This window comes from Pagrus pagrus (genome assembly GCF_965226575.1).
Source record: "Pagrus pagrus genome assembly, chromosome: 16".
Taxonomy (NCBI): domain Eukaryota; kingdom Metazoa; phylum Chordata; class Actinopteri; order Spariformes; family Sparidae; genus Pagrus; species Pagrus pagrus.
This window is the reverse complement of record NC_140200.1, coordinates 6287452-6312137: the sequence shown is the minus strand read 5'-3', so window position 1 is coordinate 6312137 and position 24686 is coordinate 6287452. Positions and strand designations below refer to the sequence as shown.

General features: G+C 42.7%; 1 protein-coding gene across 2 annotated transcripts in view; it reads left to right on the top strand.

Annotated features, from left to right (window-relative positions):
- syndig1l (synapse differentiation inducing 1-like) overlaps positions 1 to 24686 on the top strand; it is a 75580-nt gene that overhangs the window by 40350 nt on the left and 10544 nt on the right. For both annotated transcript variants that reach the window (XM_084378418.1, XM_084378417.1), the window contains exons 2-3: positions 1404 to 2085; positions 23894 to 24031. In XM_084378418.1, coding sequence (XP_084234544.1) covers positions 1558 to 2085; positions 23894 to 24031 — 666 coding nt within the window. In that variant the 5' untranslated portion in view covers positions 1404 to 1557. The remainder of the gene's footprint in view (positions 1 to 1403; positions 2086 to 23893; positions 24032 to 24686) is intronic.

The window sequence follows — 24686 nt, the reverse complement described above, 5'->3', positions numbered from 1 at the left end:
ACGCAGATTAATCAGACAAAGGTTACAGTGACAAATGAGGGGCAGAGAGGGCAGAGGGTTATGCCTTACAGCGTGCAAATAGCTGGGAGGGAAAAGTTTCATTTTGGTACTTTTGATCGTTAAATGTAAAGTAGATGCATCATTTTACAGCCGATTTCGGCCTTGCCACAGGCTGTTCTCTGAGTTAATAAATATAAGCCTCACCGTACGGTTGCCATCGGTATTTTGAAGTCAGATCGATGCTAGATCTAAAGGTTGTAACCGTCTATGACTGTGCACCTCTGGTTTACATTAAAGGTGAGAGGTCAGAACAGTTTCAAGGCCCGAACCTCCGCAGCGTTTCTTTCAAACAGCCTCAGAAGTTTTGCGCTGATTTTATTTTGGAAGGGGGGAAATGTATGGAAGCAGAAGATGACCACAAAGATCCACGTTATTTAAGCAAGCGAATACATAATTATTAAAATGGATCACGACTCAATACTTCAGAATTTAAACACCACTGAATTTGCCATTCTTGTGCCGCTAGCTCGCTGATAGCTCTAGGAATACATCTGCTCAGCCATTTGGAAGTTACCAGATAGTTTTCTCTTCTTTGACAGAGCATCTGATTCATCGACTGCTGTCGGGATGTTAAGAGATTTTCCACAAATATAACAGAAATGCTCCTACCCCAGCTTTAAATACAAGACACAAGACACATCTTAACATCCAGGATACAAGCAATCATGACTGAATGAAACTGAGCCAGTTGTGATTGAATTTTAAAATGATGTATTAGGTTGCTTAGTAGATACAGATCTCTCTGGCCAGTGGCGCTCCACAGAAAGGTGGCAGATGTGGCCGTCTTAAATAACTCGTTATCATTAATGATGATTAATGAAGCCGACTGTGTCTTTGATGCTCATCTTCTACCTGTCTCCTAACTCGTATATACTGTATATATCCACATAGTGAAGACATTTAACTCTGGAAGACTACAGCCCTCTCAGCTCGACTGGTGAACGAGGGCTCAACTAATCCATATCAGGAAGTGAGGCTGATGACACCTAATAAGACCCAAACAACAGAGCAGTAACAATGAAATTATATTATCCCAGATAGCAAAGCCTTGATATATTGCAGCGGTGTGTGTAGCGTGTGTGTCTTTTACTTTATGTGCCAGGACTAAGGAAGCAAATGAAAGTTAATTGAATCGTCTGCGGGCTGCAGCTCCTGACAAGCTGGATGCTGTAAAAGTTGTTGCCGCTGAGCGAACGACGGCTAAACTTTGATCTGACGCGAGCAGCAAGTGTTTGGTAAACTGTTACCTGCCGCTTCACGTCGAATGTGATTCTCCTTCCAGATTTTTACACTCAATCTAAAAACTCTCCATTTCTCTGTTCCCGTTTCTTTTTCCTCTTCAGATCTCAGAAGGCTGAACGCTGAGTGCCGTTAACACCTTCGCTGACAACGACGCGAGCTATTGAGGAGCACGTCCTGTTTTAAATTTCACCCTTCACATTCCCGTCTCCTCGCACTGACAGACTCCACCTGCTCACCTTGTGACCCCCTGTTGCTATGGAGAATCTCAGTGAGCTGCAGAACCCATTGTTGGACAAAAACAGTAAGCACATGGTCAACGGTTACGGGGGCGACTTCCCCAATAACCAGTACCAGGAGAACATCATTAACTACTTTGCTGGAGGTGGAGGTGGAGGTGAGGGAGGCGGAGGAGGTGGAGGTGGAGGAGGAGGAAAGGTGAACAACGGCAACGTAGTGAGCGGAGGTAGTTACAATACCAACGGGAAAGTGAAATCACAGCAGCTTCTGGACGCCACCTCGCTGCATCTGGCGGTGGAGGCCTTCTACAGACCCAACTTCATCCTGTACAAGGAGGACAGCGGCAGCATCAAGGCTAAGGAATACAAAAGCGAGTGCTGTGAGACCACCTTCACGGAGAAGAAGGCGAAGGAGGTGTCCAACACAGCAGGGGCGGACACGCCCGGCACAGAGGACCCCCAGGCGAAGCTGCTGGAAGAGGGCGAACACGTCAAGATCCAAACTGTGTCCTACGAGGTCGAGGAGGAGGAGTACGTGGAGTATGAGGTAAGAGGGAAAATACAAGAAACATCAGGCTTGACCAGAATGGATTTTTCTTCTTCTTTTAGGATCAGCTGTGAATTACCAGTTTCTATAGAGTACAGTGTGTAGCTCTGGACTGGACCACTTTTTTTACCAAAATTAGCATTAGTATATGCAGGTTTTTTACACACGGGTGACCTTTTTACATTGCCAGGAGATGAGTTTAATTAATTCATGTCAATTCAGTGTCCACTTGGGTGCCGATTGGAGATGGAGCTGATCAATAGCCGCGACCATTGCAGAGTCAACTGATGTGGGCGTAAATGCTAATGACGCACATTAACATTGAAGACAAAAGCTTGATGTTAGCATGTCTAAGTGGATTTTTTATCCGGTGTGAGTTTTAGTGGTCAGGCATGCATAAATCTGATATATGACAAAATATGTATAATGATTATGCAGCTAAGTCCCCGTATAATCACATCATATAGCTCATTTTAAAGCATCCAGAAGACATTAAAACTTGTAGTCATCACATTCTGATGTGATGTGATCAAACACGTCGTTTTTTTCCGGAGCTGATGATGTAACAAGTGAGCCGTCTCGCTTCCTTCCCATCTCTACGACCACACGTGCAGTACTTACCGAGCTGGATGTACAGTTTGGGTACCCTTCACAAGTCAGGGTTTTCACGTGTGACAGAATAAAAATAGACAAGTGCTTTCTTGAAAATGTGTCTCTTAAGGACTAAATCGTTGGTTTAACCCTGACTGGACGGGCGAGCCATCTCCAAAAGGGCAAAACCATTTTATACCATGATAATATTCACATTTCCAGACAAAAGTGCACAGTTTGACTTCATTTGTGTGTGTTTATAAATGTTCATTACCAACAGCTGAAAAAGAAAAAATTATTCAGGGCTGCAACAAACAATCATTTTTGATTATCAATTAATTTGCCAATTATTTTCACAATGAATCAATGAATCGTTCCTGATTCCAAAGTGACGTCTTCAAAATGCTTCTTTTGTCCAAAAAAAATGGTCAAAAACTCAAAGACTGTTCATTCACAACCATAAATGGCAAAGAAAAGCAGCAAATCCTCACATTTAAGACCCAGGAACCAGCACACGTTTGACGTCTTTGCTTGAAAAATGACTAAACTAATAATCAAAACATCCGGCAAGCTTTTTTTCTCAATTGACATTGAATAACTGTTGCAGCTCCACAAAATGTTTAAAATATAACCCACTGAATACGTCTGGTCCATTTACGCTTCATTTCTGGTTTTACCATTTGGTGATATTCGTAATTGAGTGGCGCCGGCATAAAACATCAAGGACGCTCGACTCTGCAAAGAGACAGATACAGATGAACGTTTTTTAGTTTATGAATAGATTTTAAGGCAGCCGAGGTACAGTTCTTCGGGGGTCAGGGAGAAACATGCGCGATCTAAATGTTTCCAATAAGAGCCCGTATCAGGGTGATGAGCTCGGACACCTGTATTGTGTTTGTGTTGATAAAGAGGGAGATAAAGAGGGAGGGCGAGCTCGCCTGTATCCCCGGGGTGTTTGTACACTTGTATCATCACATGCTGGGCTCGACGCCTGGATCAGACTGACATTTTACTAACCGCAAATCCCATTTGATCCACTGACCTTGGCCTCAATTCCCGACTCTAAAATTCATCGTTAGATAATAATAAATCACCCAGGGATATTAGGTGCTACAGTGCTACAGCATTAGCCACAGTGTTTTTTCGCTCTCAACCGGCATGGCCAATAGCACAAGGTACTCCAGAGGATTTAGGGGGATTGGACAGGCAGAGTAGGGTGTTGAGTTCGACCAGTGTCCTGCAAGACCTAATGGACTGACAGCCACACGCCCCCGAGTCCACTAGAATTAACCTGGATTGCTGTGATAAACATGTAGCTGCCGAAATGCAACGTGACATGGGTACATATAGCTTAGGGGGGATCACTCTGCAGAGCATAGGAGTGCAGTTCACGTCATGAATAAAGAAACGGGAAGAGAAAAGGCTCAGGGTCGTTCGCTGACTTCAATCAGAGACAGAAATAAAAACATTGATGTGCAGATGTCAAAGAGCACATTGTCTTTCCCTGCATTTTTCTCTCTTGTAAACTGCATGCTCACAAACAGAGAGCGGATGAGTTAGATAAAATGTTATGCACCAACTGGAAGCTCCTCTCAACTGTACGAAGGTTAAGTGAACACATTACCATATTGTGTTTGTGTTTTTTCCTCACATTTCCTGAGCACATGAAAAAAAAAAAGCATCCTCGAGCCCCACAGCCAGATGTACAGAGGAAAATACACAGTGGGACTTATTATGGAGCCTCCCAGCAGTAGACCATTGACACCACAAAGTGCAGGGTGTCTCCATTATCTGCCCTCAGTCTGACACACTGCAAAGACCTCAGACAAGAAAGCTCCTCCTCTGATGAAGTAGTTGGCGTTACAACTGTTCGGCATTTAACAAGGCGCCTTGTGCGAACGCGATGCAGTTATTATGTAACCGGAGTCTGAATTGTTAGCGAACACAGGACGGTTCATCTCCCAACCGTTCTTATTAGTCATTATTTATTTACTCTTGCTTTTCTCAAGTTTCTCTCCGAAGAGGTTGTACCTAACAAGTTGAGAGTGAAATACAGTTCTGTGGGTTTGTGTGGAAATAATGTTAATTAGCTTAAAGGTACCCTGTAGACTTTTCTTGTAAACAAGCAAAAGTTGTTCGAATTGTGTGTCCTTGAGCTCTAACAATCCGGTTGGATGCTTTTCCTTCCTAATTAGACAATTAGAAAGCTGATTTTCTGAATATTTGCATTCATGCAATATATTAAAGAGGACGTATTGTGCAAATTTTCAGATTCATAATTGTATTTTGTTTCACTGCTAGGAGAGATTTACTTGCTGTAATGCTTAAAAAAACCACAGTTTTTCTCATTCTGTCCAGTGCAGGATGTCCTCTTTAAGAATACCCGGTCTGCTGTGATTGGTCAGCTCACACATGCCCGAGCCTGCACCGCTCACCTTGTCTTCAGCTGGCTCTGTCATGTTTTCAGCTTCCGTTGAGCTTCACATCAGCCGTGCATAAATAATGCAAATGTGTGACAAAGAAGATTGTGCTTTTCAGGCACTTCAGGAGCAGTGTTTTCTGTGGGAGAAAGGAGCTCCGGTTGGTGTGGACCTTTAACAAAACAAAACATATGGTCATATAGGTCTCCTTTAGGCTAATTTACTACCAAATATGTTCATCTCAAACAATGTACCCACAACTGATGTGGAGCAAAACATTTACCAGAGGGTAGCTCGGAGTCGAGAGCTACCGACCACAACAAACATGGCGACGGTGGAGGAGTTTGTGAGAATGTTAAGAAAAAAGCAAAAGCAGAGGCAGCATGCCAAATGGGTAGACGAAAGATGATTTCTCAGAAAGATTCAACCTGATGGTCGTAAATGATCGTCACATCATTCAGGATAGTCTCAAGTTTCTATGCTAGTAACTCTGAGGTTATCGTTTAAAGAAAAAAAAAGGGAAATGGGAATACAACATGGGGGCGACTGTAAAAGTTCAGTTAAAACTTCTTCCAAGTTCACGTGTACTTTCTCAGCACCTTGTAAATACTTGTTGTTGCTCAAGTTTAGTCTAATTTAATTTAATTTAGTTTAATTTAATCTACATAAAGTGGTTCATAATAACCCCAAGTGTGACGTGGGAGTTAATTTGCGCGCGTGTGCGTTTATCTGTTTGTGTTTAATTAGGTTGGTGTTGTTCCCGCTGTTAACACCTACCCTGCTGTCACCATATCAGTTCACGTGCAGTGTTTTAAGTTATTGAGTGCAGGATACTGCATTAAAAAAAACAAACCTTTTACTTAAAAACTCGGTTCAGTCCTACTTCAATATCCTCCCTGCTTTATGAAGGAGGCACAAAGAAGAAGAAGCAAGAAAGGTTTGGGTAGCAGAGGCTTCGTCTGAGGAGGTTGGGAGTGGAAGTGTGACAAAAAGGATGGAGCGTGATAGCTTTATATCCAGGCAATTTTCTGGTACAGTCTAAACTGTTCAGTTCTTCATGGCTATGCAGCGGCTGTGTGTGTGTGTGTGTGTGTGTGTGTGTGTATGTGCGCGCAGTTTGCAATTTTAGGAGGGTCTCTATTTGATGATTATTTAATGATGGTGATGTCGCGTGGTGTAACATTATAAGGAGCTGTCATCTCGACAGCACATGAGAGAGGCGACATTTGTAGGTGCGATGGTGATGCATCACATAATCGACAGCAATAGAACGTCTTTGATCATTTTGTCATTTGACAGTGTGCATACTTGAAAGCCTCGCATGTGCTCTGCTTGAGTAAATATAAAAATGATTTTGGTCTGGTCACACCAACATTCATCATTCATCAGTCAACAGATTCACTCGTGTGGGCAAAATAGATCTACGTACATGTTTTGCGTGACGTAAAATAAAGATAAACACATACTACTATTCGTGGACTGAGTGTTTGGGTCCTCAAATCTGTCCAGAGTAAACCCTCTTCCCAAACAAATCAATAAAGGATCTCTGAAAAAGGAAACCCTACATCTCTTAAGCTGTCGGTTTTCTGTAGTCTGTGGCCCAACAGGTGAATAAGGTCTCAAACTTAATGTTCACAATTGTATTGTTAATAGATTAAAACATCAAACATGGATTTTGGATAAATATAACATTGTGATTGGTTCTGTTGTGAGTCGTCTTGAAGGTGCTGATCTTTTGAGGGAACTGAAGGGTCCACAGTGGAGGAAGCTAGCGTAGCTCGTTAGCTGCGATACTCCTCAGCTGACGTTAAAACTGCTCCACCAAAATGAGACGGTTCACAGACAGTAATGAGACTGGATTCAATGTGCACCACCTCCTAAATACACTGTGTGAACTTATTGGCCCAGTAGCGGCCTAGCTAACTGCTAGCCGATTGTCTCTCCACATTTTGGTGTGACCAGGCCCGTAGGGACGTCTTTCATGGATTGATCTGCGGCTGCTTTTTTTCACACTCCACATCTCAACTGTGAGTTTAAATTTTTGAAATCCCTCTCCATCTCGTCTGTTTCTCTTTATATGCAGCTCCTTCTTGGTGAGCTGTATTGATTTAATAAAGGGATCAGTAAGGTGTAATGGCTTTTGCCTGATTCAGCACGGAAAAGTCTTCAGCAAGAAAAGAGTCTGTGTCGCTAACAATTATGTTTTTCACCAATCATGTGGCTTAACTGACTCTTGTACAACGTCTAATCCATAGTGATCTTAATCCTGAGATGTGGAATGACACCACCATTACAAATGCATAATATTACACACGCTATGTGAAAAGTTTTCATCAGCACTTTTTTAACTTGACGAGACAAAAATAGTGACAACGGCAGAACTGCAGCTTTCTATGAGATCGGCAAACTTTTTTGCTATTACGAGCCACGGCACGTCCCTCGGAGGTGGATACAGCAGCAAATAGTTTGTCAATACAGTGCAATATGTAATCAAGAACGCGTAAAGTGATCAGTTATTGCTGTCAACTTCACGAGGACTCGAGGAAGAGACAGAAGGTTTGTTAGAGGTATACTCCTGGATAGCTGTACAATAATAAGCCTTAAATCTTCACTGATTCATTAAAAGGCATTAACTGCAGGCGGTACAGGATGTGCTTGTTTTGCTTTCACTTTAACTAGCAGATATTAAAACCCTGTTGTTTTGAGAATTCATTGCAAAAACATTAAAAAGTGGGAAACTACTGCGGGAGGATTAAAGAGTTCTGAGTTTTATTTGTAAAAGGATTTATTAAGTACTGAACTAATTCTCCAATTATCAAAGTGCTTAAGATGGCCTTTGAGGAGGATCAGTAAAGTAGAAGAGGCATTACTTCAAGGAACTTTAAATTACATTTCTTTTACTTTTGCTGTCGCCCCCACCTGTCAAACTTGAAATGGCGTATAAAAAAACACTTGAGAAATGTGCGATTCTCACACAATCTGACCCGCTCGTTCTCACTTCAGAGTTCAATAATAGCTGCAGACGACAAATCTTTTATTCGAGCATCAAAAACATCCAATTATCAACTCTGAAAGCGTTTCTTCAAAATGTATTCTCTTTGTCTAGAGCCTGTTCATGCCTTACATCTCCACATAGCAACTCTCTCTATTATTTGTTCGCTGTATTACTCTTAAATTATACAACATTCATCCGTTTGTGTATCAAGTAACACCAATTTCAGTCTTTGTCTTCCCCCTTTGTTTAACTTTTGTAGTCTTTTTTTTGAGCAGTTATTGAAGAACAAAAGTGCAATTTGTGGGCAGAACTTCATTGTGGTAAACTGTAGCCCTGCTGAAGTGCCCTTAAGCACGGCGCTGAATCCCTCTCAGCTACAAGGTGGGAATTGTGCACTCTGCCCCTGAAGCGGCGGATTAAAGCAAATAGAATTTTCACTTCAGAGGCCGACAAGCCAACACGGAGCTAAAGTCCTGCCACTTTCAAGGCCTCTGTGCCGGACAACCAAGAAAATCTTATCTGTCTCACCTGATCAGCCTTAACAAGTATACAGTGAGAACTGGAGGTCTGCCAAGTGGACCCCCTCTGTCTCTGCCTCCCTCCTCGTCTGACTGCTCCCTGGGAGGTGAGAACGTGTCCACACAAGCAATAAAACATTTGAAAAAGTCTCTCTCTACCCCAAAAACTATGGGCCATGGATCCCATAGAGGCGTACAGCTCACCTCCCTGCTGTAATCACAGGAGGGATGCTGGAATTTTGAATGCCAGCACCGCAGATCACACAAGAGCAGCAAACCTGGGTTTATATTTATGCTATCTGAAGATTGTCTCATGCATGAATCAGTGATTTGATCGATGTCGTCAATGCTACAGTGCCCAAATTACTGATGGTTAACAGGTAGCATTTATGAGCCATGGGAAAATTACTGCTTCGCTTTACACGCATTGAGCTGTCTGACAACAAAATCAGAAAAAATATCAATGACGACAACTAAAGTGTGTGCCGAACAATGAAAGTGATCATGGAGAGTAGGAGGTGATACAACTGAGGATTTGTTTGTCATTTGCCATTTGTTCTGTGATTTTAGTAAATGATCCGAAGATGCTGTTTTGACAGATTTTTTTAGATTTATCTGCCGTAGATGGACAGTGTTCGTCACGGTAGAGAAATGGGTCTGTGACTGGAGCTCTTCTCTATTCTATATTTGGACACACCTCTCAATGTTGGTCTAATAAAAGATTTCTAGGATGTATGAGGTGGGTGAACAAGACAGGCCGAGGTCTAGGCTGCCCTTTAAACCAGTCGTCCCTGTGAATAGTGGTTGCAGCCTCAGATTGAGTGGTTACATGAAGTTAATGAACAAGCAGGAATTGATTTATCTTGATTTTCACCAGATCCCGTTGCTGCACATCTTCCTCACTAATGCCTGGGTTTGAAGACCAATAACAAGCACATAAATAGTACAAGTCCCATTCCTTTAGTTCCATTAGAGAAGACATGTGTATCGATCACTTGGAAACAGTATGCGATGCCAGGTGTGAGGATGCTCAGGTCCTCACCTCGGCCTGCCACCCGGCACAAATTGCAACCAGTCCCGTTGCCCTTAGCCCACAGAGTCGTAACTCCATGTTGTTTTGCCAGGCTGTGTGCGGCCAAGTCCCATGGAACAAGGCCCGGCCACCAGACCTTCGCTTGTGACCTCCCCACCCAAGTCTGGTTTCAGAGGTGAGGCCCAGTTTCACCAAGGTGCTCCATCCCTTTTTCCAATTGGATGACCCTGAAATGGGTGAGGAACATCCAGACGGAGCTCGGAATAGAGCTGCTGCTCCTTCATGTGGGATGGAGCCAAATTAGGGGGTTCGGGCATCTGATAGGATGCCTCCTGGGTGCCATCCAGGCACAACCAACTGGGAGGAGACCCCAGGGCAGACCCAGAACTGGCTGGAGGGATTACATATCGCATCTGGCCTAGGAACGCCTCGAGATCCCCCGGGAAGAGCTGGAAAATGTGCTCGAGAGAGGGGCTTCTAAATTACCCTGCCTGGCCTGTGCCACTGTGACCGGACCCTGATTAGCAGAGAAAGAATGGATGGACAAATGGCTTCCTCTGAGTTGGGAATGAGTTGCTTGATTGGAGGAGCTCAAGTGTCTGATGGCCTTGCTCATGAATGAGGATAAAAATGGAGCTTGAGATGGACAGGTCATTTGGGGCAGCCTCAGGAGTAATGCTGGCATTCTACCAGACCTTTGTGATGAAGAGGGAGCTGAGCTGGCGGGCAAAGCTTTGGATTTACCAGTCGATCGTTCCAACCCTCACCTATGGCTGCAAGCTTTGGGTAGTGATTGAAAGAATGAGATTGCAGAAAGCGGCCGAGATGAGTTTTCCTTTAGTCTCAGCCGAAAGGTAGCTTGAAGTAAAACCGTTGTTTCTTTGCATCGCAAGGAGCCAGTTTAGGTGGTTCATGCATATGAAACTGGTAGGAGACCCTTGGGTAGACCCAGAACACGCTGAAGGCAGATTATAGTATCTTATCCTGCTTGGGAATGCCTCCAGATCCCCCAGGGGGAGTTGGAAAAAGTTGCTGGGGACAAGGGCGTCAGGACTACCTTGCTTAGCCTGCTGCCACCTTGAGCTGGTCCCAGATAAGTGGCATCAAATGGATGGATGGATCAGATTGTTGTATCAACCTAAATATGCTTTCTCTTCAAAATGACGTGATGCTGTTTGGATTGCTTGTATGGCAGATTCCACTACCAGAAATGTAAGCTACTATGAAGAGAAGTAACTGATGAAAAACATTGAATAGCTACGGCAGAATAAATACCAGTCACAAATTGGATCAAAAAATAGCTTTGATGAAATGAAATTGTAAGATTATAACTTAAAGGACATGCCCCCCAGCTGACATGACCCTGGATATCTTTGATCTTGCTGTCAGTGCATTCAGTCCATTAAAATTCTCATGTATTTTAACCTGCATAAAAAAAATAGCACTTGAACTCGGGATAAGAGCCACCATTTCTATTTGTCTGCCATCTGTTACACCATCTCCACTGCATGCAATTTGCATTTATTAGTACATTTCATATTCACAGAATAATATGAGCATGTGGTAGTCTTGCCAGTGTGCAGCATTTCAATAAAAATTACCTCTTCTCAGCATTTTTGATTGAACCTTTTTTTTTTCTAGCACAGGTATTGCAGTGCTAAAATCATGGCTGTGGGTGTGAAATCAATCGAGAGCTAAGTTTTAAAACCGGTATATTTCTAACTGTCCTCTGCAGCATTTTATATCAGACCAGGTTTGATAGGAGGGGTTATCTATTCTCAGTAAATCTGGAGGGACATGAGCGCTCATGTCTTCATTAAATCTGAAATGTAGTCATGCTGCAGTCCAGTGCACACATATAGTTCCTTTCCTGAAGGGTTCAGCACCCACTCTGAGCCTGTGTCATATATTCTAGTGAAATCTTTCAGAGATATCCCATTTCTCATTTAGCAGTAAATGACAAACCGATCTCTTGGATCATTTCAATTCAGCAGTAAGCGGGTATGTCCAATGGATTTTAAAGCTTGCTCCTCCCTACTAACTGGGGATATTTATTCCATGGTTTGGTGCATCTCTCTGAGCTTCAGAATTCTTAAGCTGTACGCTGTGGCTCAGGAAAAGTATTGGAAATGGTGTCAAAGAAGAGAAAATGTCAGAGAATATAACTTTATTCCTGAAGAACTGTACCAAGAAAAAATAAGTCCCTTATCCTCGTTCCCACGAGTCACAGGCTGCACATTAAACTCAAACATTTCATTAAAAAGTACAAGAATGTACCCTTCATTAAAAAAAAACTAAAAAACTCAAGAAATTATAATTAGTTGCATCCCAATGTTTCATTTTTGGGTGTTTTGTCCCGTTCTGTATTGCATATACTGGTTGCAATGTAGTTGAAGCAGGTCTTTCTCTTTTCCCTTGCAGATGTAGGTTAGCTATTGTAGATAATACAGTAATGTTGTACAAATGTGACATCCACATTAATACATGCTTGACAAAGTATGTACAAAAACCAGAGTGGTACAACATGGATATGCCGCAGCAGTCGTTGATCTACTGTCACCGTATCTGTGTTTGCATAAACACAACTCAACCTTAACTTTACGCAAATTAGTAGGTCCAGCCAAATGCACCAGGCTCACAAAAATGAAGCTGTTTTTGTCACTGCATTGCCTATTTCAAACCTCAGATGTTTTCAGAAACATATTTTTGTGTACTGTGTAGCTGTTACATGAGAATGCTTTTAACTGGGGATTTATAAGACAGGGTAAGGGGGCCATCACGCTGAGTATGTTGTCCAAAGTGGTGGTAGTCCCTGTCTACCACACTTTTAGCACTTCCATGCTGATGCTCTGTGGCCTGACAACTGTGGAGCTGGGAGGGGCAGTCTTCCTGGGCTTGTTGCTCAGAGTCTGAGCGTTCAGTCACTGTTGAGTGGCAGCCTCAGCCGTCAACAGAGTGGCCCCAGGCACACCTCATCTGTATGTCCGGCACAGACTATACCAGCCAGGTATCAGGCTGAACGCCGCACAACAGTCCTGACACGGGAGCAGGTTTTTATGCCAGTGTTTACATGTACATGACATAATGGTTTCCATTGTGTGACTGTTGACTTTGAAGCTGGCCTCCTCTGTAGATGTTACTTGGCTCTCTGTGAATATCAGTGACTCCTGGTGGCTTGTCACCACGTGCTCTGCCAACACTATCGGTTTGTCTCGGTGGCAGAATTTTGGCTGTACACCCGGCAGCCACTTGAACATTTGCTGTTTAATTCAATGTATCTCTGTCCACAAAAAAAGACTGAATTACTTCCTACCACATTATACAGATGGGTGGGGACAATTGAAATGAAAAAGCATCACAAACCTCCCGGTCTCCGGACCCCGCTCCATTCTCCCATACGTGTTCAATTAATTCACATCATTTACATTCTCATTATCATCTGTGTTTCTCTACGTTTTCATTTAGGTCTTTCCATCAAGGTGTCACCAGTCTGGTCCAAATGTATTTTAGGTCCAAATGTATTTGGAAAATGATTGATGATGGTTAGTTAGTTTGTGTCTGTCCTCCAGCAAATTTGATTTGGGCTGGATTTCAAAATCCCTCTGGATTGATTGCAGTGGATTCAGATCACCTGTGCGCAGGGTGGGGAGACTGACTCCTAATTAATGAGTGGAAGCAGCTTGGGGCATTCCCCTCCCAGTCAATCAGGGTGTGACAAAGCCCTTTTGCAAAGGCTTAGGGGAGGTGGGGAATGGCACTCAGGTTTGACTCACACTAATTCTGAATCTGTCCCAGACACACTGCAGACCTCGTCCTGATAGATTGCCAGCCAGAAACTCTGGTCCGTTTAGGCCCCTATTGAGATTTATCTGCCAAGTTGAGTGACCACAAAAGTCACCAGTCAGCTGCATCAGGGTCGTCCTTATTTGTGCAAGTGTATTTGGCATTCCCTGTAGCTATACATATTTTTTGTTCATATTTGTATGTAGGTTGGGGCTGGTTTGTAAGCATTTTACTGCCAGCACCGCCACAGTATGATTTGTATTTATATGCATGAGGACCACAGAAATAAACAGTGTGTCGGAGTCCAAATATGTATATGTGGCAACATGACAGTGTAATCATTACATCAGTACATTTATTTAATTGTACAACAAGGGGATCAGGGAGATGCAAGCAACATGCGCATGATGTAAGATGCAGTAACAGAAGCCAACACTACATTTATGTTTTACATTTATTTTGGTTAGTTGATGCTGTCTGTGGTTTTACCTTTTTGACAAGATTGTGGCAGGAAATCCTGCAAAACAGTGATGGTGTCACTGACACTGCTCTTCTTTCAGCCCGTCAGATATGAGTGTTTGATGTTTCATTTTGTCTCAGCTGCGTTGTTTGTGAGGATCGGCACCCTCCGTCATCCTTCTTGAATGCATTAACCCAGCTCTAGTTCAGGACACGGGTCACAAAATCGTTTTACAGTCAAATGCATAAGGAATTCAAGATGTTAAGTTTTGCAAAACGGGACCCAAATGCAAGACAAAACGAGGCAGGGAGGTAAGAGGCAAAGCAAGCTTTAATGGTCAGGTGATGTTGCAAGTCTAAAATCCCCAAATCAGAGATGTACAAGCCAAATGTGAGCAGGAAAAGTGTAAAGTAAAATATGACAATTGAGGTTACGATCGACAAAATCAAATGCAAACACAGACCGCCTTGTCAAACAGGTTAAAAAAACGACTTATGCATGATCTCCATATTACTACCTGTTGTACGTCTGGAAGAACAGCAACACACGACACCATAATTGACTGTAAATTCAGCTGGTCTTCACTTTTCTGTCTTTTTCTCACATGTTGTGGATTGTGTAGGGTAGAACCGTCTCTGAGTAGAGGAATAGAGCAATATCTTCAGCTAAACAACAGGTAGTTGTAATCGGCAGTGCCAAACAACTACATACTGCATTTCACACAAAAGAAAACTCCTATGGGAGCTGAAACCAGAACTTTGAAGGTCAAACCCTGCATAAGGCACAGACCTCGCCAACAATGGGGTGGTGTTATGCTCAGATGTGGAAAATACGCAGCGAACATCTGCTCTGTTCCCACATGTGATGAGTCTCCGCTTAGCACTTTTTTCTCACAGCTGCCGCTTTTTATCGCCTCTGATACGAGGTGTCCTTGTTCATCCGGAAACAAAACTCACAACTAGCACTCAATTCTATTCAACTTTTTTGTCATTGTTCAGTATGAAGGAACACAGAGAGTGTGTACTACTCAGATAGGAAGTGGAAAAACAACAGTGATGCAGTGAACCACATAAAAACATGGAAAACCAAAGCCGGATGCACAGAATGCACAGGAATACTGCAAACATCGTCTTTCCTGAGACAAAATGTCAGTCTGCATTTAGATCATATCTCACCTTTTAAACAGGAAGTCCACCACCAAGACCATAACCTCCCTGTTGTTCTGAACGTTACACTGCACCATCAGTGCTTAGGATACAGCCGGTGCATCAGGAAGATGCAGAAAACCATAGTTTAGACCAGAAGACCTGTAAACAAACTTAATGTATTAAACTGGTGGAGTTACCCTGTAAGACTTCGCTGGAATCATGGTTTATCTGCAGAATTAGGTGAATTATCATCCAGCAGATGGTAGCTCAGTCTGTGCACTTAAAAAGTTGGCTAATAAAATATTAAAAACTTAAAAGTACATTCTGGATACACAAACTCTCTCTCAAAGTGATTAACTGCAGTACATGGAGTAATATTCGACAATGACTCAGTCTTAAGTTATTAAACTGCTCTGATGCTGCCTGAAAATGTTTTGATATTGTTCAAGAGGCTCTTGTACAGTTTTATATACAAGAAATTCGTAATGCAGTGTCATGAAATCCACCTGCAAAATAAATGCTCTTGATTTTTGGATTGCTGCATTAACTCTGTAGTAATGTATCATCTCCAGGTTTTTTCTGGTTAGAGAGGAAAATCTTTTAAGTATTATATATTTGATCAGCCTGTGAACATTTGAAGGTGAAATGTAAAATTGAATGCCGCAAGAACCCTGATGAAATATTAGACGCGCTTGTATCAGTCAATTTAGAAAATAAGATACATCCTCTTCATTCTTGGTTTTGAATGAAGTTCCTGGAAAAAGAAATGAAGTAGCACAGTATTGTTACTCTGCCAAACTTCCCTGTTTTTTTTCTTTAATCCTTTCCTGAATGGCAGCCCGGAGTATTAAAACTTGAATAATGAGAACGATGCTTCTGTAATGCAATGAGTTTTGAGTAATATCAGCCCTTTGGGGATGATTACACATTTTTTGGGGGGGGCGGGGGTGTGGAGGACAGACGTGTAATGATTGTCCCAGCAGTCTGTTGGATTTAGATGGATTAAGATTTCTTATTCAAAAACAAACCAAAGGGAGACGAGGCTCTTTTTTTTTTGCGTTGTATGTATAATCTGTGGGCCTGTCAGCTTCGCATCCACTCCGCCGCTCTCCATTAGTCAGGTCACCTTCTCATCGAGTGTGAATATGTAATACAGCCCTGTCATATCGCATGTTAAATGTCTATAGGCACAAGCTGATCGATGACCTGATAAATTATAGCTGCTGGCTGCTTGACTCGCTGCTGTCTCAGTCAGAGGGGCACTTAAAACATGTAGCAAGGTGTTGGTTTTGGTTCTACTGAGGCTGAAATCACAGTTTACGGTCCTGAAGATGATATTTACGTCCACTTCCATCTGCAGCTTTGGGAGCAAGTGTTGTGTTTCGTTGTGTATACTATATTTTGTGCATTTATTTGATTTTGTACTAAGTATATTATACATATGTTTGCGCCTGAGTTTATAAGGGGTACACAGTAAAGATGTGATCGGAAACGAGGGGAGAAAGAGGAAGCGAGTTACATGCAAAAAATGTCACCGGCCTGAGTTATAAGCAATAAGGTTGTCAAGCCGCCGTTGACCGCTGTTTGAGACTGTGTTTCAACATTTGTAAGAGTGACACCACTGAATATTAGAAACCTCTGGACAATTTCCAACCAGGGTGGCCAAAACAGGTATTTTAAGGTAAAACATGATCTTCTCCGAACACTAACCAAGTGGTTTTTGTGCCTAAAACCTAACCAGGCCGCAATCAAAGCACTGTCACAATAGTTGCAACATCAAGAAATGAAATGTTCCAACAAGTCCATGGTTTGCCGATACGGAAATATAAACGGTTATATCACACGAGAATCTGTTGTCACCTTGTCTCATTAATCAGTGATTTCTTTACTGCACAACACGGTTTAGCTCGTGCGTTCCAACCTGTTTACAGAGCGTGATGTGAATACTGAGCGTGATGTGTCGCGTTGTAGCCTCATTACACCAGCCTAAATTGCACACCTGTCAACAACAGGCCACTGGGGCAATGCAAAGAAAAACAACAAACATATCGTTCATTAATTCCCCACAGGTATCACACACCCCCCACCCCCCCAGCAACTGTTATACATGTTTGAGAGGACTGCATCGTGACGAGGCTTTTTATCATTGCCATCACATGCTCGGTGACTGAGTGTCCCTCCGAGGTTCCTTCTGAGTGCTCGACCTCGTAGTGCTGCTGACCCCCGGGCACTTTGTAAATCACGAGGTCTTATTAACTCCGCTGTAAGGCTTGCATTTGTTTCCTTTGGTAGCACTCTATCACACTGCCTGACAAATTAAAAACCCTTAAGACAACACCCTCGTCACATCTCCGGGGCGGGGGCTCCTTACACGGAATAACTTAACACAACCATCTGGATGCAGACCGAGCGGACTGAACTGTAACAAGAGGCGGAGGGCGCGACTGAAACTTGCCACGGCTCGAACCGCCTCATCAGTCCAGATGACCCGCAGATGACTCTTATGCAAAGAGAACATTCACCATCATTTGTAGAAACGTAGCGTAATGAGAGGAGACTATTCAGAGGGCACAGATCCTAATGACTTGTGTCTGCTCGCTTTTCAAATATCATGTCCTCTTACACACACAGAATTGCTCGAGCGCTCACAAGATAATATCGTACAAAGTTTGTGTTATTTCCCGGGAACACTTATTCTATACCTGCTGTATGTATCAGCATTTAAATGTGCTGAAAATGTAATTATGTGCCATGCTGCATATTTAATGGCATTTGCTCATTAACTTTACTTATGCATTCAGCCACGTAATTGAATTCCCTTTGGTTGTGAACAAGTTCCTGTCTGCATCCAGACCTCTTGTCTATACTTTCACCTTTTTTGCGTAGCCGCACAGCAAGGCTATTAATTCATGTAATCACAACCGCTGGCTTTTGCTTTATAAAATGGTTGGAAAGACAACATTAATTTCTGTGGGTGCTTTAATGTGATTCAGTGTGGTCACTGGCTTTTTAATTAGTGATGAGTTTGTGGCGCGCAGTTTCCTTTCGCCTCTCTCAGACTTTCGTGCAGGCAGCTGCAGTGCTCAGATCCAGAAACCTGTCTTTTTTTTCCAGCAAACAACTTTTTGATTGTGCGGTTGTTATGGACCCACACTGACTGTGTTGGATGTTTTGTACAGCATGGCGACGGGAAATACTGGTAATATATTCACTTTTTTTCCCCTATTGAGGCTCGTGACATCCAAATGAAGAAGTCAGCTCTCATAACACGACTCTACCTTCATAAGCATATCAAAGACATACATATAAAGAGAACTGCAACTGATTTAGACGTGTCCTCAAGGACGATGAGCTTCAGATACATTTTTTTTTTATTGTTTTATTTCAGGAACAGAAACATAATGGTGACAGGAGCCAAGAATAGGGAGGATTCTTCTGCTAAAATATCCAAAATAAGCTATGAAGTAGGAGTAGATTGAAAAAAAAAATCGATTTGCATAAGAATCGCATCTTATCTCCTACGATTCAATTCACAAATGTCAAAAATAGATTTTCTAAATGTTAATTAACAGAGAGATGTTGATGGGATGAAAAAGGCTGGACTGCACTGAAATGTGAGGGTAGTGCAGCATCCAGACAATATACAGCAGAGTTACCATGAAGATCCTCTTCAAAAAACACTGACCAACACACACCGCAGCATTAAACAACATTTATAACGTCAACGTTTAAAGGCTGCAGATCGTTTATCTAAAAAAAAGTCCAGTCGTCTTTCATATTGTCTTTCAGCAGATTAAGGACACCAGTGAATGGTTTGGCACACAGTATACTGGAAACAGAGACTAAAAATAGTGCCTTCTTTTCTATTTATATAATTTAAAGCTGAGAATCAACTGGGACACCCATGAATCAGAATCGAACAATGACGGTGTATAAAATACAAACATAACAGTGCACCAGCCGGATACAGTGGCTCTTTGCAGTCACAACGTGGACTATGGTTTCTGAGCCAATATGTACTCATGTATTCCTCTACTCATGAGCGAATCATGAACCAGTATAATCTCCCCGTGCACAGTTTGATATGAGACATGTGAGCACATCACAAATAACAAGAACATCAGATGAATCTGACATCCGGTGAGACGCTTTGTGCACAGGAGAGTCATCCAACTCAGAGATGCATTAAAATTCATGTTCACCCCTCACACCATCTTCATGTGATTACCTGCCTTCTGAGCTCACACAGGAGTTATGATATGAGATATTCACTTGACAAAAATAAACAGCTGAGGTACAAAGACAAATCTCCGAGGCCAGTGGAGAGCAAGGGGTAAAATAAGTGGACGGAGCAGCGTTTCCTTTATGTTGTGGAGGCAATTTGGCTTCAAATAAATTACTCGAGCCCTCCTCTTGGTTATTCTGTCGTGGCGGAGTGGCGAAACCATCCATTAGCTCTTCATTACCTGTCAGCCTGTTGCCTCATGTTGACAGGATTTACGCCCTGCGAGACATATCTGAGCGCAGCTAGCAGATCCAGCACCGGCATGCATAGTCATTAGGACTTTTCTAGTGTAGGAGAAAGTGGTGAGCGAACGACGACGCACGCACACACACGCTCATTAAAAGTCAGGTGGGAAAATCGGTAAACAAAATTCTGTTTACTTTAAATCAAATACAGATTGTCAGTAAACCCGAAGCCGCTTCTCGAGAGTGTGATATGAATTCCTGGATGACACGAGGAAAGGAAAAAAGATGATGTTGTGATCGCTCTCTAATAATTTCTCCGTGGGACAGCTTTGCAAAAGGATTAGTGACCTGTTTTTCATCTGCTTTGGATGGAAAGGTTTATGATTTACCTGTTACCATTCCTGGAAATGTAAGTCTAGCCCAAGGTAAATTCAAAGCTGCTGTTGAACCGTAGCCATGGGTTTAGGCTCTTTTTGAAAAGTTATAAGCTGATTTTTTCCAGCCCCGAGCTGTCAGAAGCTCTGTGAGTGCTTATTTTTCGTATTTACACTAACTTTGTGACTATTAAATGGTCAAAAACAAGTGCAGTTGTTGGCTGTTGTACAGTAGGCTCTATGGCGGGCATAGAAGCTCCTATCTGCTCAAATGAGCTGTCAATCAAACGGCTGCCGTCTCAGGATCTCACGTGTAGAGGGATGATGGCGACTGCTGTGAAATGAACTGTCTTTTTACAGAAAAACATGAAAGAGCATCCGCGATTGCAGTTTTTTTTCACCATTTTGTCATCACTTAATCATGGATTACTGTGTTTTGGACTGATTTGTTCCTAAAATGGATCTACTGGACATTTGGCAAAAAGGGAAAACAGTGGGCGGGCTGACCGCGGAGCTTAACAGGTTTTTAACGACCTTCTTGGATATCCAGACCGGTCTACACGTAGCTTCCAGTACAGCCTGTACCGACTCCAACCAATCTCACTGCTGCCGTGCTTCTTGACTGACTTCCTCGGCTCCTTTTCCTTTTCCCCTTCGTCCTCCCCGGTAACCTAAGCCGACCAAACAGCCAGGATCCCTGAATGATGTGTGTTTTCATTCTCCAAACAGCCAGGAGGCTGTGCAGATATTGTCAGTGAGCTCTGAGGCACGGAGCAGAGCGGGGCTGGCTCTGCAGAGATTGCACCATAGCGCTTCGCTTAAGGCCATGAAGGCAGAATGACATTATGCAGAATGTAGGCTGCGTTATGCTCATGTGTTATGACCTTTTCTCCCTTCAGCACTGCATTATGAAAACAATGAAAATGTATTGATCATCTGTGCTCTCAGCTTTTATACATATTCATAAGCGGAGCTCGACAACACTGAGTTTATTACACTTGTTTTGTCTTCCAGAGGTCTATTTTTGGATTAAATTAATCCGGTGGTGCCCCCACCATTAGTGGGCAGGGCCCCCCACACATCTCAACCACCCACCCACTAATCCCCACCATCAGTCAGGCAACACGACTGTAAGGGCTGCATGTTATTAAAACTAATTGAAAACTGTTTCACCCCTCAAAGCAAATGTATTCCCAACACTCTCGCCCATTTACAGTAATTTAACTTTTAATACGAAACAAACACTACTGCGCTGCCCTCGTGCTTATTGAAATAAAATGCTCACACTGTATGGAAATAACATTACGATTTTAAAAAGAACTATTTCAATTATTCATCCACAAAAACACACCTTTTGTATGAAGCTGACCATAATGCAATTTCTTTAAGTGTTTTTTCAGAAATACATTTTCAGATTTAACAAGATAATAGCTCTGAATGCAGCGGCGGCCCTATCCTATTTTCAATGTTTTCCCCCTACCCCTTGTTTTCAAGTGCCCCTCAGGACGGAGTAATAAGGAGTAGTGGTTGAAATCTCGCCCTTTGAAATGGGACACAACCCTTCAAGACCTCCATACATCATCGGTAGTTGTCAATGGTGTTTACATAAATGAACACAACCAGACATTTCCAATATGACGTCTTCAGCTGGTGATTTATCTTGTGTTAATGTGGCAGCCCTGGTATTATCACAGTGCCATTTGCCATGTGTCTGATGTAGACAAATCATTCACAACTTCACGCTGTCATGCAAGTCATCAGTCCTGCAGGGTTGGGGTTAACCCTCGGTTAAATCAAAACCAATGTTTTATGTTAAATTTCAGGCATTATTATTAGTAGTAGCCACACGTGTGGTGATAGCTAGCTTTTTTTATTTTATAGCTGGTGGCAATCAGCGTCAACATGTGTATTAACTGAGAATTGACTTAAAATCTGCTGGATTATTTACACAATATTAATTTATTGTCTCTGTATATCGTGACACCCTTAAATGAAATACGTCAAAATGTTGGACCCCCAGACACAAATCAGCTATAACAAAGTAATGTTCATGCTAACGTCTCTTCCCTTTCACCTCTTTACTGTAGGCTCTGTCATGAAAGAATAAAATGCCCAAAAAGTACCAATTCAAACAGTAAAAACATTTCTTATGTCACATGCTGTTTATTCACGAGTCAAGGGATTCATCAGCAAAATGAAAGTCGGGCAAAAATACTTTTTCAGAGCAACAGCAGCAGTTTAAAAGAACAACTCTATCTTACATTGACACTGGCAATCCAAGTCCAGGCTTGCGGCCAAACCCAAAATAATTTAGGGTAGGCTCCAGCTCAACATACTCTAAGGAGTATGATATCAATCTCTGGTGAAGGATAAAACACTGTAATCTTAGTGTTTTTGAAATAAAAGTCCAAACTCATCAGGAGCACCACAACAGAAAGATAAACGCAGGGATTAACCCACTGGAAACACAAACAGAAATAAAGATTACATGGTGACAGAATTGCTCAATAAAACTGAAGATGATTATCTTAAATGTGGTGATTTGACTTCAGAGAACGGCTCGCGACGCCTCATGCTTTGCCCGGTTCCTCTCATCTCTAATCGAAATACTCAGCTCGATATATTAAACAAAATTTCTTTGACGCAGCAATATATTGTTAGCCTTGATTTCTCTCATTTATTTTTCATGTTCCACCCTCATGCTGGATCATCCTTCAAACAGGATGATGTGTGAAGGATGCAGCTTAATGGCTCATATAGAAACCGTGGCCTCAATCTGCGATTTCTTTTCATTACAGGCACCATGGAAAATAAATCTCTGTTCTTAGTCCTGCCTTTGTTGTGGGGGAGGACACGCTGTGTGTTGCATGTGTGTTTTAAAGGTTGTTTGGCCAAATGTGGTCATGACGAAACTTCAAAATTAGAACAAGCGCTGACGCTTTGTGCCGTGGATCAGGACTGAGAATCTGTTATTTCCTCAACAGTATGCAGATGTACGGACGTCTTTTTGCTGAAAGTCATCTCGGCTCCATGTGAGGAATGTTGCACGGAGCGTGAAATGGTTTCATAAAGCTTGAGGGAAGAGGTGTGTTTGATTCATAACTATTCCACATCTGATATGAAGTGCACTTTCAACCGTGGCGCTTCTTTATGCCATCTGCTGTTTAGACGCCGAAACGTAGGAATCTGCATAGCTCCAAACTAATGAGAAACTAATGGGCCGACACAAAAAGTCCATGAATGCGAGCTGTGACATTACGTGGAAGCAAATGATCCTGCATGCGGTGACTCGTCTGTTTTGTCTCCCGGTAAACAAATGCATTTTCTTTCACTGGCTGCAGATTATTTCTCCCTCGCAGCTGACACATAAATCTCCTCCACCTGTACAGAGATTGTTGTCCTCTGCGAAATCAAACTTTTTCATCTTTTACGGTGAAATGTTCCTCAATCCATCCGTCTGTCTCAGCAAACACTTCACCGGTGTCTGATGCTGGAATCCACTGCGAGTCAGAAGCTGATTTTTTCCGATCTAAGTGTGTCCCAGCGCATCTGATCGGGAAACCGTGGACACTAGCAGCAGCAGCAGGCTGATGTTTGTATAGCAAATCTCTGAGCGACAGCAGCTGATTTAACAGATTAGTTCACATAGAAGGAAGTCTTGTACCACATGATCGCAAAAAAAAGCAAATACAAAAATCAGGCAAAGGAAAGTCAAAGGAAAAAACTAAAGAGAAATACAAAATGGAAGACAAACTAGAGAACAAAGCGAGCTCACAGAAGACACATGAGCCTGTCGAGTGCTGGGCTTATTTTTGTGACAATCATTTGAACGCAACACAAAGGCTATTTGTTACTTTCTACACTTTACAGTTTATGGCGTTAAAAAAACCTGTCGTGTGAAGGGAAGTACCGGCGCTTATTTCTCTCCCGCTTCATGTCACTGCACCGATTGTCCGTGTACAGGGCTCACGAAATGTGTTTGTGTTCTGACCCGACTTCCTGTTGTGTCTGTGCAGACGGACTGCTCCAGCGACAGCGAGAGCGAGGACAACTTCATCGTCGTCCCTCCGCGAGACCACCTGGGCCTGGCCATCTTCTCCATGCTCTGCTGCTTCTGGCCTCTGGGAATCGCAGCATTTTACTTCTCACAGGGGGTGAGGACGCACACACACACACACACACACACACACACACAGTAACACATGAAGTGCACACACCTGAGTGATGCAGCCTCCGTTTTGTTGAGATCTAACATGAAACAGGTGCGCCTGTCAAAAAACATATTTTCCTGAATTCCCTGACATACGAGCACCAAAAAAAATACATGCACATCCCCAGCTCCAGGGACTCATCGCCAAAATGTTAAGAAGGGCTAGCACAAATAAAAATAAAAAGAAGGACTGACAGATGACTCTCTTACTGCCAACGCAAGGCCACTTCTTACAGAGCTAGCCATCAATAACTCAAGGCCAATTTGTAATGGCTGCTTGATGCTCTGTAAACAGGTTGAAAGCCTCCTTTAGGGAGAGCACATAAATCACTTTCAAGGCACTATCTGTAAACGCCAAGAAAGGAGGTGTTCAAAATACTTTGGATGAGAGACGGCCTTTGAACTAGTGCCGGTGTCAAGAGGATTGAAGATGAACCCAATTACAGGTGTGCCAACATATTAAAGGTTGCTGAGCTCTCAGACACATTCGAGAGCCTTGTTTGAGCTGCGGTTCGGAAAGCAGAAATCGTGGGAAGAAATGGAAGAAAACTCACAAAAAACACTGTAAAGACCTTCAGAAGATGTCTATTTTGATTTTC